Genomic DNA, 19,352 nt, shown 5'->3' with positions numbered 1-19,352 from the left:
GGGACTATAAAATAAATTCTAAAATGTTTGGTTTGAAAGTTGATAAAAAATAATATGGCTAGGATTAGGTAGGGGTTAGGTTAAAGGTGGTTGAATTGGTAGTTTAAATTATGTTTAGAACGAATATGCAGGTTTACGGTACTTCCGTTGTGGCTTTCAATTTCATACTCAGAGGTTTTTACTTGGTTTTAATTTAAGTTATAATTCCTTTTAGGCAATAAAAGATGTTGTTGTTCTTGTTTTTTGTAATTAAGGGTCCTTCAATCAATATCTATAAGACATTTTGTATTTTAATTAAGACACCATTTGTTGGCAATATTGATTTTCACTTCATTGGCTCAATAAAATCTGTTCAAGCTGACCAAAAGCTGAACGAAGATGGACTACATGTTTCTTAATGAATGCGGTTGAGTTATTTATTTTACGTTCACATGAAGAGGATTATTCCAATAGATACTTAACATCTAAAATGAGAAATGGTGTTCCTGTGATTGATTTAACCTTAAAGAGGTCATTGGATCATTTAAACAGGTTCAGTTTGACCTAAAGCTGACAATGTAATATACATGTAAAGTAATCTGATTACTTAACATTAATTTGAGATGACCTCCATATCAAATGCAATGCAAATACATACAGGTGAAAATAAATATCAACAAGATGTGTTTTCACTGTAGTGTAGTAAGACAACAGAACAATTTGACCTTAGACAAGAAGAAACCAAGATATAAGAAACCGTTACACAATCCTCAAAGGAGTTTTTCTGTTCACTGTCACATAAATATACGATTTTCCCAAGAGCTGTTTAAAAGTTATTCCACTCTTTGCACTTTTAAAACTCTCTGTCACACTTCAGTGCAGCTGTCAGACTAGAGCTAACACTGTTGAGATTCATCTCCACATGTCAGAGATATCACACTCTGCTGCTTTAACTGTGCGTCGTCCAGAGGTGGGAAGTAGTGGAGTACAAATACTTTGTTACTGAACTTAAGTACATGTTTCTGGTATCAGTACTTTACTCCACTACTTATTCTTCTGACCGCTTTTTACTTTGACTTCTTACATGTTGAACCCAAATACCTGTACTTTCTACTTCTAACATGTTGAACACAAATACCTGTACTTTCTACTTCTTACATTTTGAACTCAAATACCTGAACTTTCTACTTCTTACATGTTGAACTCAAATACCTGTACTTTCTACTTCTTACATGTTGAACCCAAATACCTGTACTTTCTACTTCTTACATGTTGAACTCAAATACCTGTACTTTCTACTTCTTACATTTTGAACACAAATACCTGTACTTTCTACTTCTTACATTTTGAACACAAATACCTGTACTTTCTACTTCTTACATGTTGAACTCAAATACCTGAACTTTCTACTTCTTACATGTTGAACCCAAATACCTGTACTTTCTACTTCTTACATGTTGAACTCAAATACCTGTACTTTCTACTTCTAACATGTTGAACACAAATACCTGTACTTTCTACTTCTTACATTTTGAACTCAAATACCTGAACTTTCTACTTCTTACATGTTGAACTCAAATACCTGTACTTTCTACTTCTTACATGTTGAACCCAAATACCTGTACTTTCTACTTCTTACATGTTGAACTCAAATACCTGTACTTTCTACTTCTTACATTTTGAACACAAATACCTGTACTTTCTACTTCTTACATTTTGAACACAAATACCTGTACTTTCTACTTCTTACATGTTGAACTCAAATACCTGAACTTTCTACTTCTTACATGTTGAACACAAATACCTGTACTTTCTACTTCTCACATGTTGAACTCAAATACCTGTACTTTCTACTTCTCACATGTTGAACACAAATACCTGTACTTTCTACTTCTTACATGTTGAACCCAAATACCTGTACTTTCTACTTCTAACATGTTGAACACAAATACCTGTACTTTCTACTTCTTACATTTTGAACTCAAATACCTGTACTTTCTACTTCTTACATTTTGAACACAAATACCTGTACTTTCTACTTCTTACATGTTGAACTCAAATACCTGAACTTTCTACTTCTTACATGTTGAACACAAATACCTGTACTTTCTACTTCTCACATGTTGAACTCAAATACCTGTACTTTCTACTTCTCACATGTTGAACACAAATACCTGTACTTTCTACTTCTGACATGTTGAACACAAATACCTGTACTTTCTACTTCTTACATGTTGAACACAAATACCTGTACTTTCTACTTCTTACATGTTGAACCCAAATACCTGTACTTTCTACTTCTTACATGTTGAACACAAATACCTGTACTTTCTACTTCTTACATGTTGAACCCAAATACCTGTACTTTCTACTTCTTACATGTTGAACACAAATACCTGAACTTTCTACTTCTTACATGTTGAACACAAATACCTGTACTTTCTACTTCTCACATGTTGAACTCAAATACCTGTACTTTCTACTTCTCACATGTTGAACACAAATACCTGTACTTTCTACTTCTGACATGTTGAACCCAAATACCTGTACTTTCTACTTCTTACATGTTGAACACAAATACCTGTACTTTCTACTTCTTACATGTTGAACCCAAATACCTGTACTTTCTACTTCTTACATGTTGAACACAAATACCTGTACTTTCTACTTCTTACATGTTGAACACAAATACCTGTACTTTCTACTTCTTACATGTTGAACTCAAATACCTGTACTTTCTACTTCTCACATGTTGAACACAAATACCTGTACTTTCTACTTCTCTCATTCTCCAAACAGGCTGGTTCCTTTAGTCTGAATGTGTGTTTGGTGGCGTGATCATTATTATTTAGAGTCATTGCGTGCCTATTGATTTGAACACGATCCGTGTATCCATCATTTCCTGGTCTTCTCTAAAGAAGAGGGACCAATGGAAACGTTGTCATGTTGCCGTTGGTCACCATGGAAACATTCATTAGCTAACAATGACATTATTGTTCAATTAATATAAAGGGAGGTCAGGTACTCTTTAAAACAGCTGCTAGTTATGGGTACTTTTTACTGAAGTACATTTCAAAGCCTCTTTACTTTTACTTGAGTAAAGGATGAATGTACTTTTGCCATCCCTGCCGTCATCGTGTTGTAAAAACTTCTCTGCAGAGAATCTCGATGCAGATCAGCGTCTCTCATCTCGTCCTTGTGACTGAGAGTCATTAAACCGCTGTCCTTTCCCACCACTGTTTGCATATCGCAGAGCAAATTAAATGTCAGAATTGCATCGTCTGCACTTTCTTTATTGAATCCCGCCTGCAAATTGGTTGTTAGGAATCCTCCGGGGGGGAGAATCAGCTGCAGGAAGCCCAGCGGGGATGTGAAGTGGATTAATGACGAGTGAGAGGCTGATCCCATCATTATAAACATACATGACCTTTATTGGCCAATCACAACAGAGCTAACCAATCAGAGCAGACTGGGCTCTGGTTTCAGACAGAGGGTGAAAAGAGGTGCTGCAATACAGAAAGTACACTACATACTGATATACACCTGAACATCAGCAGGAGAGGACTCTTTAAAGTAGAGACACTACATACTGATATACACCTGAACATCAGCAGGAGAGGACTCTTTAAAGTAGAGACACTACATACTGATATACACCTGAACATCAGCAGGAGAGGACTCTTTAAAGTAGAGACACTACATACTGATATACACCTGAACATCAGCAGGAGAGGACTCTTTAAAGTAGAGACACTACATACTGATATACACCTGAACATCAGCAGGAGAGGACTCTTTAAAGTAGAGACACTACATACTGATATACACCTGAACATCAGCAGGAGAGGACTCTTTAAAGTAGAGACACTACATACTGATATACACCTGAACATCAGCAGGAGAGGACTCTTTAAAGTAGAGACATTAAATACTGATATACACCTGAACATCAGCAGGAGAGGACTCTTTAAAGTAGAGACACTACATACTGATATACACCTGAACATCAGCAGGAGAGGACTCTTTAAAGTAGAGACACTACATACTGATATACACCTGAACATCAGCAGGAGAGGACTCTTTAAAGTAGAGACACTACATACTGATATACACCTGAACATCAGCAGGAGAGGACTCTTTAAAGTAGAGACACTACATACTGATATACACCTGAACATCAGCAGGAGAGGACTCTTTAAAGTAGAGACACTACATACTGATATACACCTGAACATCAGCAGGAGAGGACTCTTTAAAGTAGAGACACTACATACTGATATACACCTGAACATCAGCAGGAGAGGACTCTTTAAAGTAGAGACATTAAATACTGATATACACCTGAACATCAGCAGGAGAGGACTCTTTAAAGTAGAGACACTACATACTGATATACACCTGAACATCAGCAGGAGAGGACTCTTTAAAGTAGAGAAACTACATACTGATATACACCTGAATATCAGCAGTGGAGGACTCTTTAAAGTAGAGACACTACATACTGATATACACCTGAACATCAGCAGGAGAGGACTCTTTAAAGTAGAGACACTACATACTGATATACACCTGAACATCAGCAGGAGAGGACTCTTTAAAGTAGAGACACTACATACTGATATACACCTGAACATCAGCAGGAGAGGACTCTTTAAAGTAGAGACACTACATACTGACATACACCTGAACATCAGCAGGAGAGGACTCTTTAAAGTAGAGACACTACATACTGATATACAGGACTGTCTCAGAAAATTAGAATATTGTGATAAAGTTCTTTATTTTCTGTAATGCAATTAAAAAAACAAAAATGTCATACATTCTGGATTCATTACAAATCAACTGAAATATTGCAAGCCTTTTATTATTTTAATATTGCTGATTATGGCATACAGCTTAAGAAAACTCAAAAATCCTATCTCAAAAAATTAGAATAGTTCCTCAGACCAAGTAAAAAAAAAAGATTTATAACAGCAAAACACAATCAAACATTTGAAAATGTCCATTAATGCACTCAGTACTTGGTTGGGAATCCTTTTGCACGGATTACTGCATCAATGCGGCGTGGCATGGAGGCAATCAGCCTGTGGCATTGCTGAGGTGTTATGGATGCCCAGGATGCTTCAATAGCGGCCTTTAGCTCATTAGCATTGTTGGGTCTGGTGTCTTTCAGCTTCTTCTTCACAATACCCCACATATTCTCTATGGGGTTCAGGTCAGGGGAATTTGCAGGCCAATCGAGGACAGTAATGCCATGGTCAGTACACCAGTTACTGGTGGTTTTGGCACTGTGGGCAGGTGCCAGATCATGCTGGAAAATGAATTCCTCATCTCCATAGAGCTTTTCAGCAGACGGAAGCATGTAGTGCTCTAAAATCTCTTGGTACACAGCTGCATTTACTCTGGGCTTGATGAAACACAGTGGACCAACACCAGCAGCTGACATGGCTCCCCAAACCATCGCTGACTGTGGGAACTTCACACTGGATTTCAAGCAACTTGGATTTTGCTCCTCTCCAGCCTTTCTCCAGACTCTGGCGCCTTGACTTCCAAATGAAATACAAAACTTGCTTTCGTCTGAAAAGAGGACTTTGGACCACTGTGCAACTGTCCAGTGCTTCTTTTCCTTAGCCCAAGTCAGACGCCTCTTCCGTTGTCTTGAGTTCAGAAGTGGCTTGACCATGGGAATACGGCTATTGTAGCCCATTTCCCGGACACGTCTGTGAACAGTGACTTTTGATACCTGGACTCCAGCTTCAGTCCACTGTCTTTGAAGCTCCCCCAAATTCTGGAAGCGACTCTTCTTCACAATGCTGTTAAGGCTGCGGTCATCTCTCTTGGTTGTGCAGCGTTTCCTGCCACATTTCCCCCTTCCAACAGACTTTTTGTGGATGTGCTTTGAAACTGCACTCTGTGAACAGCTTGCTCTTTGAGAAATTTCTTTTTGTGTCTTACCCTCCTGATGGAGGGTGTCAATGACGGTCCTCTGGACAGCAGTCAGATCAGCAGTCTTCCCCATACTTGTGATTTAGTTTACTGAACCAAGCTGAGTGTTTTTCAAGGCTCAGGAAACCCTTGCAGGTGTTTCGAGTTAATTAGACGATTCAAGTGATTCGTTGAACACCCTACTAGTATACTTTTTCATGATATTCTAATATTTAGAGATAGGATATTTGAGTTTTCTTAAGCTGTATGCCATAATCAGCAATATTAAAATAATAAAAGGCTTGCAATATTTCAGTTGATTTGTAATGAATCCAGAATGTATGACATTTTTGTTTTTTTAATTGCATTACAGAAAATAAAGAACTTTATCACAATATTCTAATTTTCTGAGACAGTCCTGTACACCTGAACATCAGCAGGAGATGACTCTTTAAAGTAGAGACACTACATACTGATATACACCTGAACATCAGCAGGAGAGGACTCTTTAAAGTAGAGACACTACATACTTATATACACCAGAACATCAGCAGGAGAGGACTCTTTAAAGTAGAGACACTACATACTGATATACACCTGAACATCAGCAGGAGAGGACTCTTTAAAGTAGAGACACTACATACTGATATACACCTGAACATCAGCAGGAGAGGACTCTTTAAAGTAGAGACACTACATACTGATATACACCTGAACATCAGCAGGAGAGGACTCTTTAGAGTAGAGACACTACATACTGATATACACCTGAACATCAGCAGGAGAGGACTCTTTAAAGAGAACTTTCTCAACTTTTCATTTAGATGTCTGCAGTTTCATGCATTTTTATCTGGATTGGCGATCTGGTATTCTTTTTTAATTATGACAATGGGACGCATATTTACAAGAGCACAAGTGTGAACAATTCACCAGGAATCCTTTCTTATAACCTTTCACAAAAACACTGATACCAAACGTAGACAGATATCAGTGAATGAGTCTGAATGTGAATGCTGCAGGTTATGTATAATCCATACTTTCTGCTTGTTTGCATTGTTGACACTACACAGTGCAAAGAACTGGATATTGGTGAAGCATGTGAAGCACATTTGTGGGTGAACTCTTCTTCGGTTTGTTTCCATCAGAGCTTTTTATTAGTGGAAACGACCAAACATGATCTATAAGCCACCAGACCCATTTCCCACTGAGTGTCTCTGGACTATAAATCTCCACTTTGGTAAAAAGCTGCATTACTTTAACCAATTCCACCGGAGACAGAAGCAGTCGTTCACTGTTCAGCTTCACGTGGAGAAATAAAACGTGGCCGCCTCTCTCTCACAAACTCTAGATTTCCAATCAAAGCACAGATTGGATTCAATGCTTCGTTTATTCTGCCGACAGCAAGTAATGAAGCGTTTCAAGGGTAGGAATCAACAGTGCCACACCATCTGAATTTCTACAGACATGTTTCTCATATGAACTCGTTTTTTGAATGTCTGGAACTGACTGTCTGGAGTTTCTCCTTCGAACATGTAGCAAACAACAGGATATGTTTGCTGGGAGATGTTCCCTAAAATACCAAAATGTGGATGAATCCGCTGCTGCACATAGTCTCTAAACAAATGCACATGTTCCTTCATGAAAGCACAGCACTTAATAGCTTTTCAAGGATTCCTGACATAAGCATTTGCAAGATGTTGTATGTCCTCATGGGAATTTGGAGCTGAGTTAGAAACTAATAAGAGACCTGATAACATGACTTGTTGGTATTTATCAGGCAATGCAAATATCAAAACAGCATCCGACTTATTCCTTAAGTCTTTCCTTTTTTAATGTTAACATATTAATAATGCAAAAACAACTTTCCAAGTCTAACACACTCAGTTGTTTTGCTTCTACAGCCTCGTGTGGTTGGGTTTGACCATTAGCTTTCGGTGGCTAATGTTAGCTTGCTAAGAGACAGAATAACACGTTGTTGGTAGGGATGTCCCGATCACCTTTTTTTGCTCCCGATCCGATTCCGATCATTTGATTTTGACAATTTGCCGATACCGATTTTTCCCGATCCGATCTCTATGCAATGCATTCAGAGAAAAAAAGCATTCAAGTTGTCCCTTAAGGTTATTTGTTTATTTAAATTGGATATTCTATCCAACATGGATATAGCTTCTTTCTTTCACAGCAGCATTGGATCAGTTCAGTTGTGCAGCATTGGATCAAAACAAAATAAAGCTTATCAGTACTCGTTAGCTTACTGCTACTATTAGACACTGCGCCCACTCTGTTGCCAGATTTGAGAGAAATAATCAACCAGGTCTATAAAGACAAGCCCCAAAGAAGCAACACATACATGATGTTGTGTCATTTGAAACCAAAACTAAGGCCTAAGGATGACTTTAAGACTTGAACATGGTCATTTTTGTTTTGTAAAATTGAATACAAAATTTAAAAAAAGTATTTAAAAAAAAAAAAAATCCCAATCCCCGATTTTTTTCTCCCGATTCCGATCTTTTGAAAATCACGTGATCGGCTCCGATCCCCGATCACGTGATCGGATCGGGACATCTCTAGTTGTTGGTCTTGGTCTGTATTAGGCAACACAAATATCATAACAGCAGTCTTTTTTTTTTAATGTTAACATAATAATAATACCAAAAAACCTTTCCAAGTCTGATACACTCGGTTGTTTTGCTTCTACAGCCTCGTGTGCTTGGGTTTGACCGTTAGCTTCTGGTGGCCAATATTATTGGCTTTAGTTAGCAGATGTTAAAAGAGGACATATTACGCTAGTTTTCATATTTGTACTTTGTGCCTCTACTGTGACATGTTCTCAATTACTGTACTCAAGCACACCTCTCTCTTGATTGCATAATATATTTCAGGACTTTTAAGTTTTCCCATTGAAACACTAACAGGAGATCATTATGGAGAACCTCTACTTAAGCTTCTTTAATAACAACTAGCTCGTAATACTCTTGTACTTGTGTCTTCTATATGCTCTATGCAAGCGGGACTTTTAAACGTAACCCAATATTTAAAGTGTGGATATGAATATGTGTACCTAGTGTGCTGTCTGTGTGCATGCAGACAGGAAGCAGGAAGTGCTCCAATGATTTTTAAATGGAAAAATAAGTAAGATGTTTCCCAGACCTGCTCTGGTTTTTAGTATACTGGATTTGTATTGATCTATAGAACCTAGGAATGATTATGTTGATAAAAATAAGTTGTGAGAATGTCCCTTCTAGTTGTTTTTACTACAGTGTTGTGTTACTGATACTGTTGCGCCCTTTGATTTCTGTTCTTGTTGATGTGTAACAAACATCGACTTGTCTCTCTGTGTCTTATTGAACTATTTGAGGCTGAATAGGAAGTGTTGCAGATCAGTATCTGTAGCATCCTATCGAGTTAACATCGACCTCCAGGATCATCTCTGTCCTCTGGATAGCTTTGAGCAGAATCACTACGAGACGGTTAAGTGACGTTAACGGTCAGGAGGCGTCTGCTCTCTGCTATCACTTCCTCTCTGTGAATTATGTAAACACCGAAGGCTGTTTGGCTGTAAAATATTCATGCTGTTACGGTTGTTGCAGCACTTCACGAACTTCTGGGAGATGTTTGTGAACACAGGCTAATGGCAACACAACAGAACATACATTATTTAGAAACAGAGGTAGAGATGAGAAAGGGCAGAGCACTCAATGGCAAACTTCATTATCAGAGAAGAAATACGTCTTCTAATAAGTCTTGAAAAACTCAAGTAAAAGAAAAAGTCCTGAGTTCAAAATGTTGATTAAATTAAAAAGTATCCACACATTAACAAACCGTACCCATAAAGACACAGAGAGTAAAGTGAACTGAAATGTCATAAAACATAATTGCAAAAACGTAACTGTGTCAAGAGAGGTTTCAAAGACTGTGCTCTGATGTTCAACTCTTTATGAATAAAAAAATGCGGTATCAAAGATCCAAATATGTGTTTGACATGCAGTGTGAATTCCTAAATGTGTATTTCATTTCAAACCTTTCAAAAGTAGATTTTCCCAGAAGAGAGGGAAAGCTACTTGTGTCTGCTGGTGTTGGAAGAGAACAGTGGAGATGTAGCTCCCCCTAGTGGTCACATCAGGAACTGCTTTATTGAACTGTTTTCATGTATCTATAACACTCCTGTATTTACTGTGTGTGTGTGTGTGTGTGTGTGTGTGTGTGTGTGTGTGTGTGTGTGTGTGTGTGTGTGTGTGTGTGTGTGTGTGTGTGTGTGTGTGTGTGTGTGTGTGTGTGTGTGTGTGTGTGTGTGTGTGTGTGTGTGTGTGTGTGTGTGTGTGTGTGTGTGTGTGTGTGTGTGTGTGTGTGTGTGTGTGTGTGTGTGTGTGTGTGTGTGTGTACAGGTTTCTGATAGTTCTGGGATGTTTGATTCTGGCCATCCTGACGACGTTCAAGGAGCACGAGAAGGTTTCTGCGAACATGCTGGTTATAGTGGTGAGAGGAACATTATCAACAACAACAACAATAATTAAATACTTTTTGACGAATAAACAAATAACAAGGTGGATAAAACAAACTTTAGAGGTCACCTATTCTGCTAAATCCACTTCTTCATGTCTGTTCTACATCAACATGTGTCCCCTCTTCTCAATGTCTCTTCTACATCAACATGTGTCCCCTCTTCTTCATGTCTCTTCTACATCAACATGTGTCCCCTCTTCTCAATGTCTCTTCTACATCAACATGTGTCCCCTCTTCTTCATGTCTCTTCTACATCAACATGTGTCCCCTCTTCTTCATGTCTCTTCTACATCAACATGTGTCCCCTCTTCTTCATGTCTCCTCTACATCAACATGTGTCCCCTCTTCTCCATGTCTCTTCTACATCAACATGTGTCCCCTCTTCTTCATGTCTCTTCTACATCAACATGTGTCCCCTCTTCTTCATGTCTCTTCTACATCAACATGTGTCCCCTCTTCTTCATGTCTCTTCTACATCAACATGTGTCTCCTCTTCTTCATGTCTCTTCTACATCAACATGTGTCCCCTCTTCTCCATGGCTCTTCTACATCAACATGTGTCCCCTCTTCTCCATGTCTCTTCTACATCAACATGTGTCCCCTCTTCTTCATGTCTATTCTACATCAACATGTGTCCCCTCTTCTTCATGTCTCTTCTACATCAACATGTGTCCCCTCTTCTTCATGTCTCTTCTACATCAACATGTGTCCCCTCTTCTCCATGTCTCTTCTACATCAACATGTGTCCCCTCTTCTTCATGTCTCTTCTACATCAACATGTGTCCCCTCTTCTTCATGTCTCTTCTACATCAACATGTGTCCCCTCTTCTTCATGTCTCTTCTTCATCAACATGTGTCCCCTCTTCTTCATGTCTCTTCTACATCAACATGTGTCCCCTCTTCTTCATGTCTCTTCTACATCAACATGTGTCCCCTCTTCTTCATGTCTCCTCTACATCAACATGTGTCCCCTCTTCTTCATGTCTCCTCTACATCAACATGTGTCCCCTCTTCTTCATGTCTCCTCTACATCAACATGTGTCCCCTCTTCTTCATGTCTCTTCTACATCAACATGTGTCCCCTCATCTCCATGTCTCTTCTACATCAACATGTGTCCCCTCTTCTTCATGTCTCTTCTACATCAACATGTGTCCCCTCTTCTTCATGTCTCTTCTACATCAACATGTGTCCCCTCTTCTTCATGTCTCCTCTACATCAACATGTGTCCCCTCTTCTCCATGTCTCTTCTACATCAACATGTGTCCCCTCTTCTTCATGTCTCTTCTACATCAACATGTGTCCCCTCTTCTTCATGTCTCTTCTACATCAACATGTGTCCCCTCTTCTTCATGTCTCTTCTACATCAACATGTGTCCCCTCTTCTTCATGTCTCCTCTACATCTAAAGTAACAGACAGAGAATCAGCACTTTGGAAACAGGGCTGAAACAGAGGGGATTATGGGTAATGCTGCAACGATCTGTTTGGTGTTTCAGCCAATCAGAGACAGGCTCTGGATATATCTGAGACCTGTGATGTATTGATGAAGAACTGAATAATAGGAGAACTTTAAAGATGTAAAGAAATGTATGAAAATAAGTTGCCATGTGTTTTTCTTTTTATCAAACAACGAACATTTAATTTATATTTGTTATATTTGTCTTCCCGCAGGAAACGTTTGCTATCTTCATCTTCGGAGCAGAGTTCGGTCTGAGGGTCTGGGCCGCAGGATGTTGCTGTCGGTACAAAGGATGGAGGGGGCGGCTGAAGTTCGTTCGAAAACCGCTCTGCATTCTGGGTAAGGAGCCCATCATTAACATGCTTAACACTGAGGACGAATAAACACATTGTTATTCAAACTAATATGTCTCTGAATATATTATAATATCATTTACATGTTATTCCAGCTAAATGTGACCATCTTTACTTCATATGTTTTTATAAGTATTTTCATTATATTTTATTTCACGTTTTACTGCACATATACGTATATATACTTTAATGCAATTTTTATTTATTGATCTCTTATTTTCTGAAATGTCATAAAACCCATTTTCCTCAACACTTCATCTGATGGCTTAAAGGCTGTTTCCGTTATTCGTCACTGTGATTTGTTACAACTAAATCTAATCATCAGCGTTTCACTCACCAGCAGCTCATTCCTCCGCTCTGCGTTCCCCCTCCTCAGAGCACATTTAAGAACTGGGTCTGCTCATTAAGGGTTTGATGAACGCGTCACATAAAGAATATTTCTCCATGAATCTTTGGCCCTCTATTGAAACACTAAAAAGAGGCCATATTAAAAACCTCTACTTTAATTACAATGTGTTCGTACTTTAGTCTTTATCCTCTGTGAATGCAGGACTTTTACACGTAACAGTATTTAAAGTTTTGCTAAAGTCATGGATATGAATATGTGTACTAAATGTTCCCGTATGAGTGCATGCAGACAGGAAGCAGGAAGTGCTCCAATGATTTTTAAATGGAAAAATAAGTAAGATGTTTCCAGACCTGCTCTGTTTTTCAGTATACTGGGTTTGTGTTGATTTATGGAACCTAGGAATGAATGTCCCTCTAGTCGTTTCTACTTTAGTTTTTACAGTTTTTTGTAACTAATTTCTACTTCTTACATTTTCAAAACAGGCTCATTACTTTAGTTTTGATCTCTGTGACTTTAGTTGTAATCTCTTTAGCACTTAATGGGTTTGCAAAAACAGTTGAATGCGTGAAAAATAAGTTCCTGTGTTTTGGAAAGTGTGTGTGAACGCGTGGGTTTGATGAATGTAGAATTAATTCATATGTTAAATAAAGAGTGCTGCAATTCAGCTCAACAACATGTCGTGAAATAACTTCAGTGCCGAGGGCGGGATCTGTATTTACTTGCATTTACTTTCCACATCTTCACTGCAGCTTCTGAGCACACAAAGCCTTGAATCTTGAATCTTGAAACTGCGTGTTTTCATTCTTCCATGAATCTGTTTCCCCAGACATCTTCGTGCTGATCGCCTCGGTGCCCGTGGTGGCGGTGAGGAACCAGGGGAACGTTTTGGCCACGTCTCTGCGCAGCCTTCGCTTCCTGCAGATTCTCCGGATGCTGCGTATGGACCGGAGGGGGGGCACCTGGAAACTGCTGGGGTCCGCCATCTACGCCCACAGCAAGGTGGGTTTCATCCCACAGAACCTTCAGTGTGGAGGCTGGGAGATATACTGGGGGAACAGCTGAATGAAAGTAACGTTCGTTTGGACGTAAACGTGCTGCAGTCCAGCTCCATCTTATCTTAAAACATTATCACTACAAACAATTGAAGTGTCATGTCGTGAAATAACTTCAGTACCGAGGATGGGATCTGCATTCTCTTGCACTGTTTTATTTGTGTTATATATATTCATGTTGCTCTGTTGGAGGAGCCTGGGACAGTTGCCACATCTACAGCTGCTGAGCACATGATGATGAAGCCTTGCATCTTGAATCTTCGGTGGCCGACCCGGTGCAGATGCGTCTCCACCATTTGGAGAAACACGGTTTTTAATGAGGATTTAACGAGAACTCTTATTGGTCACATTTTCGGTCATGTGTGTGTCTTCAGGAGCTGATCACGGCGTGGTACATCGGCTTCCTGTCTCTGATCCTCGCCTCCTTCCTGGTGTACCTGGTGGAGAAGGACGACGTCTCCATGGAGGTTTCTGACCCCGACAACCCCACCGCGCAGCCCAAAGCGCAGGACTTCGACACGTACGCCGACGCCCTCTGGTGGGGACTGGTACGTACTGCACATCAGCGCTGTTATCACTGTTAAATATCAGAATATCACCAGGTAGGTTAGCACGTACGAGGAATTTGACTCGATGTCGTGGTGCATGAATGAGTCAAACACAAATAAAAAAACACACAGATAGAGAACTATTTTAAGAAAACATAAAAAAATAATAAAACATAACAAATATTGTAAAATATAGCAGTATTTACAGAGAAATAGAATGGAATAAAAAAAACATAAAAATAATCAATTTAAAAAACGATATAGTGTGCTTTAATGTAATGCATAGGGTCTCTGATGTGGCTGGGGTACAGTGAAGTTGTTTCTCTTATATTTAGGAGCTCCCTCCTGGTGAACCTGCTCGATGTTCTGTATGTAAACACTGAATTAACGCACACAGCAAGACAAAACACAGAGGCAGCCGTCCGCGGCGCCATCTTGCATTCATCACTTCAATGATGCAAAAGATCCTGTGTTTAGTAAACAACACATGAAGCCAGTCCGAGAGCAGCTGGTTGAGTTCTGGTCAGTGTTGGCTCAGCTTCCTGCTCTAATGAAGCCTTCCAGCACGCTGGCCTCATTAGAGATTCCTTCATCCTGCAGGCCACAGATCAACATCTCTGACAGCGAGCATCTGCCCCGCTGAAGTGTCCTTGAGCAACACGCTCACCCCTCATGTTATAGATGAGGCTGAAACACACGGCCATCAGAGATTCAAACAGAGGTTACAGAGAGGAGCATTTCTCTCTGTGGTACACTGTTGTCTCAAATCACAGGAAGTAACGACCGACAAACCAGAACAGACCACTAAATGACTCCCAATAAAATAAACAGTGGCTTATTTTGACACCAGCATGTAAAGTGATTACGTAGAGAATGAAATCCACATGTGTTGTAAAGTGTTGGCTTCACCAGAGCAGCAGCATCGACTAATGTTAGCCAAGGCGCCAGTCCTTGATTGTCGATTGTGAGAAGCAAGAAGAGGGCCAGCCATTCAAGCTCATGTTCATAGTGGCCAAACGGTGGTACTACACGCACGTGCTTGCTACATAAACGACCAACACTTGTGTATCCCTTATTGAAATCACACGGGTCTAAAAGTTGCACTAAAAGCTGAAACCAGATGTATATTTATTCTACATTCAATTGACTGATCCAAGACCTGGAGATGGGAGGAGGAGCTTAAGGAAACATTCACTGAGCATGCTTTATGAGCCCCCGAATCTACAGACGCTCCACCTTTGGCTTCATGTGCCGCTGAGCAACTCTTATAGGAATTAACGAGGCATCTCCTCCAACGCTGGGTCCAGTTCTCTTTAGACATCTGGGTACTAATAGTGCCTTTTGCCATACTTCACATTGATGCGCACTAAAACACTGAAGATAGCCAGTGTAAGTACAGAAGCAGATACTGTAGTCCAGTTTTTTTTTTTGTAGTCTATTCTGTATTTGTCTCTTTTTGTTGGGAGAACACTGAATGTCCTCCTCCAACATGAGAGCCACATGATAACAAAGGTATCAACTGTAGCTGTGAACATGACAGGATGTGTGATGACCTAGAAGAGCATCAGGACTGTTTGAGGCATATGATAGCTATGTGATTAACATGATGATTCAGCCTCTATGGAGAGAGACATATGACAAGCATGATCATTTCTGACGTGGAGCTAATCTGAAGTAAACATTGAATACTGCTTTCTATTCCTCCATCTTGTGACTGTGGAACTCCCTCTCTTGGATATCAGCATGTGAAGGACACTGTTCAGGAACTAGTTGATGCTCTGTATGTGATGACTCCTTCTGGAGAGGATCACAGATACATGGATCCTGAGATTCAAGCTCAAGCAGTGACGAATGATATTTTTCGAACACTTTTGCAGATCACGCTGACCACCATCGGTTACGGGGATAAAACCCCAAAGACGTGGGCGGGCCGACTGTTGGCGGGAACCTTCGCTCTGATCGGAGTTTCCTTCTTCGCTTTGCCTGCAGTGGGTACACTCTGCTGACACACACTGCTGCTGATGGTTAATCTAACACACACTGTTGATGGTTAATCTAACACACACTGCTTTTTATGGTTAATCCAACACACCCTGCTTCTGCTGATTAATCTAACACACACTGCTGAAGGTTAATCTAACACACACTGCTGCTGATGGTTAATGTCTTCTAGTTTATTTGCTAAGAATATGTGATTGATGAATTACACTTTATAAGATCAGTCCTGTTGATTGTTTTATCAGCACAATTTACAGAATATGTATTTCCTTATTAAACAAACATGTTAATTTTAACCTTAATCCACATATATTTTATTTAATATTGCATATTTGGCGAGTAGCTGTTATGTTGTTCTTGATTCCGTGTTGAGATTGTTAACCAGTACATTGGAAACAGGTAGAACCTCGTGGTTAGGGTCAAACAAAAACAGCCCAAGTGATCACGAGGGACAGCAAGCCAAAATGTTAGATAACAAATGAAGACTTTGTATCTTCTTTAATAAGAAGAAATCTTCTGTTTGTAAAAGCCTCACTATGTAAGCCCACACACCTGCACCTCTTCTGCAGTGGGATCTGACACCTTAAACCTAACGTGACCAAACCATAGGAAGCTTATGTTGGGTCCATGGGTATTTCTTTTTTAAAGAGGGGTACCTGATGGTGTTTTGTGTGTGCAGGGCATCCTGGGGTCAGGTCTGGCTCTGAAGGTGCAGGAGCAGCACAGGCAGAAACACTTTGAGAAGAGACGACAGCCGGCCGCCGGGCTCATCCAGGTGAGAGTCTGAAAACACATCGAACTGAACCAGACTGTTCATATTAAAACTGCTGTGTTCTGTCGTCCTATCTGAAGTCTGCCTGGCGATACTATTCCACCAATCCAATCAGGGACGACCTTATTGCCACGTGGAGATTCTACGAAACGATTATCTCTCTCCCCTGTTTCAGGCAAGTAACACCATCTTTAAAGTCACGTTAAAAAGGACCTGACATACGTACTGTAGACATTTATTGATGTAAATGTTCCCAGCAAATAGACAGAGCTTCACTTGTTTTAAACTTCTATTGGCAACAGATGGAACGTTTTTATTTATTTTTGAGGCAAGTAGAAACATGTGTTCAATGTAAAAAACGTGTGATTATGACTGTTTGACATGATTGATATGCCACATGGTTCAAGTGGTAAGTAGAGGAACTTTTAGGCCCCCTAAAAGTTGAGCTACGATTTTTGGTTGATGTTAGCAACGTTCCGATAACCGAAAATAGTTAAAATGTAGGCTGCTCTGAATGGGGCCGTGTTGGCCTTACCCCATGTACAGTACCTCTGGAAATAATAATCAGCATGTCACCAAACTTGGACTGGATGTTCACAGAGTTCATACAATACAGCAACTATCATATCAATACCTTTTACCACCTTTGTAATATTAACAGTTAAACACATTTATGATAGGCGAACAGGGAATGGGAAATTAAGAATCCAAAAGGAATGCTTCTACTTTTCTGAGTCTAACTACTCAAACATTTGATTTGTATTTACCAGAGATTATTACTTTCTCATGAAAGTAGTTTTAACCCGGGGTAGGGGTACCTCTCATAGAAATAGTTTTGGTAGGGGTGGTCTAAAACTTTTTGGGGGGTTGTTCTTCTGCTAAAGTGTTTGTCGACCGCTTTAAGGTGAGAGCTGCTCCACCTCTAAATCTACTATAGGACTGTAGGTCAAACTATAGGAAGCTCTATTAATTAAACTATCATAACAATGTATTAAAAGCATATTGGCATTGTATCTGAATATAAACTGTAGTCATCCAATCAGATTTGATCTGACTATAAAGTATTTGTATCGTCTTGAAACTTTGTGCAAAAAGCTTTAAAAATGTGACTTTAACACCGTTTTTTGCTTAAATATAAATTTAAAAAATATAAATATGAGTATTTTATGATTGTTTAAGGATATTTCGGCTTTGATCAGTCCTCGGTTGTTAACTTTTTTAATTTCCCCTCTCCCCACCTGCAGGAAGGATCACTTGGAGGGCATAGCCAGGTAGGTCACTGTTTGATTTCCTACAGCGAACTTTAAATCTCAGAGTCTGTCTGATGGTGCTTTAAATACCTCCACATGCTGGAAAGACTAATGAAGGGTTCCTAGAATACCCCCGCTTTTAAATAGCTTCCTGTTTCAATTCAGACGAATAGATCTCCGGGTTAATGTGGTAATTATATGAATGGTGGAATAAAACTCCCACTTGTCCCGCTCTCTAATAGCACCGCCTCCCACATCAGCTATTCTGACGGCATTTAGGCTGCAGGACTTATTTTAGAAAGCCTATTAGCGAGCCCATTAGTTATGGTTTCAATTATGAATGACAGTTTAGATCGAGTAATTAGAGCCGGAGATGGAGGGCTTTGGGTTTGATGATGTTAATGAATCTCTGCAGCGAAACACGCAGTGCACATCTCACCGAGGAGGTTTGATTTGTGGAAGAAATGTGTCTCATCCTCATCAACTGCTGAAATGATGTCGTAAATCTATCACAGTGAGCAATGCAGTTATTTCTGGTGACCACCGACCCCATCGACTGTTCTCCGACGGCCTATTTCACACAGTTATATAAATATACTCAAATGAAACACTTTTGTTTTTTAAAGGGGCCCTCTTTAGTTTTGTGTGCCATTTCCCCTAGTGCCTTCTAGGTTTTGGTGCATGTAAATGGTCTGCAAAGCCTCTATTGGACTCCTTTGTTGACTTCAGGAACTTAGTGAGATCACTAGCAGATTGAACATATTATATAACGTGTAGGAGCCCTTTAACTGAGTTTATTATTTACGTTCATTTTATTTTTTTATTGTTTAACATGTCTTGTTGTATTAGTATACATGGCCTACAGATACTATTTGTTTAATATCTATCTATTCACTTTAGTTGTTTACGCCCCCGAATACATTTGTTGACACCCCTTGGTCTCCTATTTGCTATATTACCTCTGTTTATGAGGAAGGGGTTGGTTTTAGACGGGGAAGAAGCTCAACCAGTTCAACCACACACACTCGACCAATCTTGACCGAATGGATTATCGTTCTGGATTATTTGTGCGTTGAATTCACACCCCCGTATGTTGGGAGTGGCTCTAGAAACGTTTAAGCCACTACATAATGAACACATGATTGTGAGTAATATCCATAGACCG

General features: G+C 39.7%; 1 protein-coding gene across 3 annotated transcripts in view; it reads left to right on the top strand.

The window, feature by feature from the left end:
* kcnq3 (potassium voltage-gated channel, KQT-like subfamily, member 3) overlaps positions 1-19,352 on the top strand; it is a 143,647-nt gene that overhangs the window by 113,574 nt on the left and 10,721 nt on the right. For all 3 annotated transcript variants that reach the window (XM_079648986.1, XM_079648985.1, XM_079648987.1), the window contains 8 exons: positions 10,290-10,380; positions 12,078-12,204; positions 13,394-13,566; positions 13,994-14,167; positions 16,045-16,155; positions 16,845-16,940; positions 17,018-17,112; positions 18,182-18,208. In XM_079648986.1, the coding sequence (XP_079505112.1) occupies positions 10,290-10,380; positions 12,078-12,204; positions 13,394-13,566; positions 13,994-14,167; positions 16,045-16,155; positions 16,845-16,940; positions 17,018-17,112; positions 18,182-18,208 (894 nt within the window). The remainder of the gene's footprint in view (positions 1-10,289; positions 10,381-12,077; positions 12,205-13,393; positions 13,567-13,993; positions 14,168-16,044; positions 16,156-16,844; positions 16,941-17,017; positions 17,113-18,181; positions 18,209-19,352) is intronic.

The sequence above is a fragment of the Notothenia rossii genome (assembly GCF_949606895.1).
Source record: "Notothenia rossii genome assembly, chromosome: 9".
Taxonomy (NCBI): Eukaryota; Metazoa; Chordata; class Actinopteri; order Perciformes; family Nototheniidae; genus Notothenia; species Notothenia rossii.
Note: the sequence above shows the minus strand (reverse complement) of the source record. Positions and strands in the feature narration are given on the sequence as shown.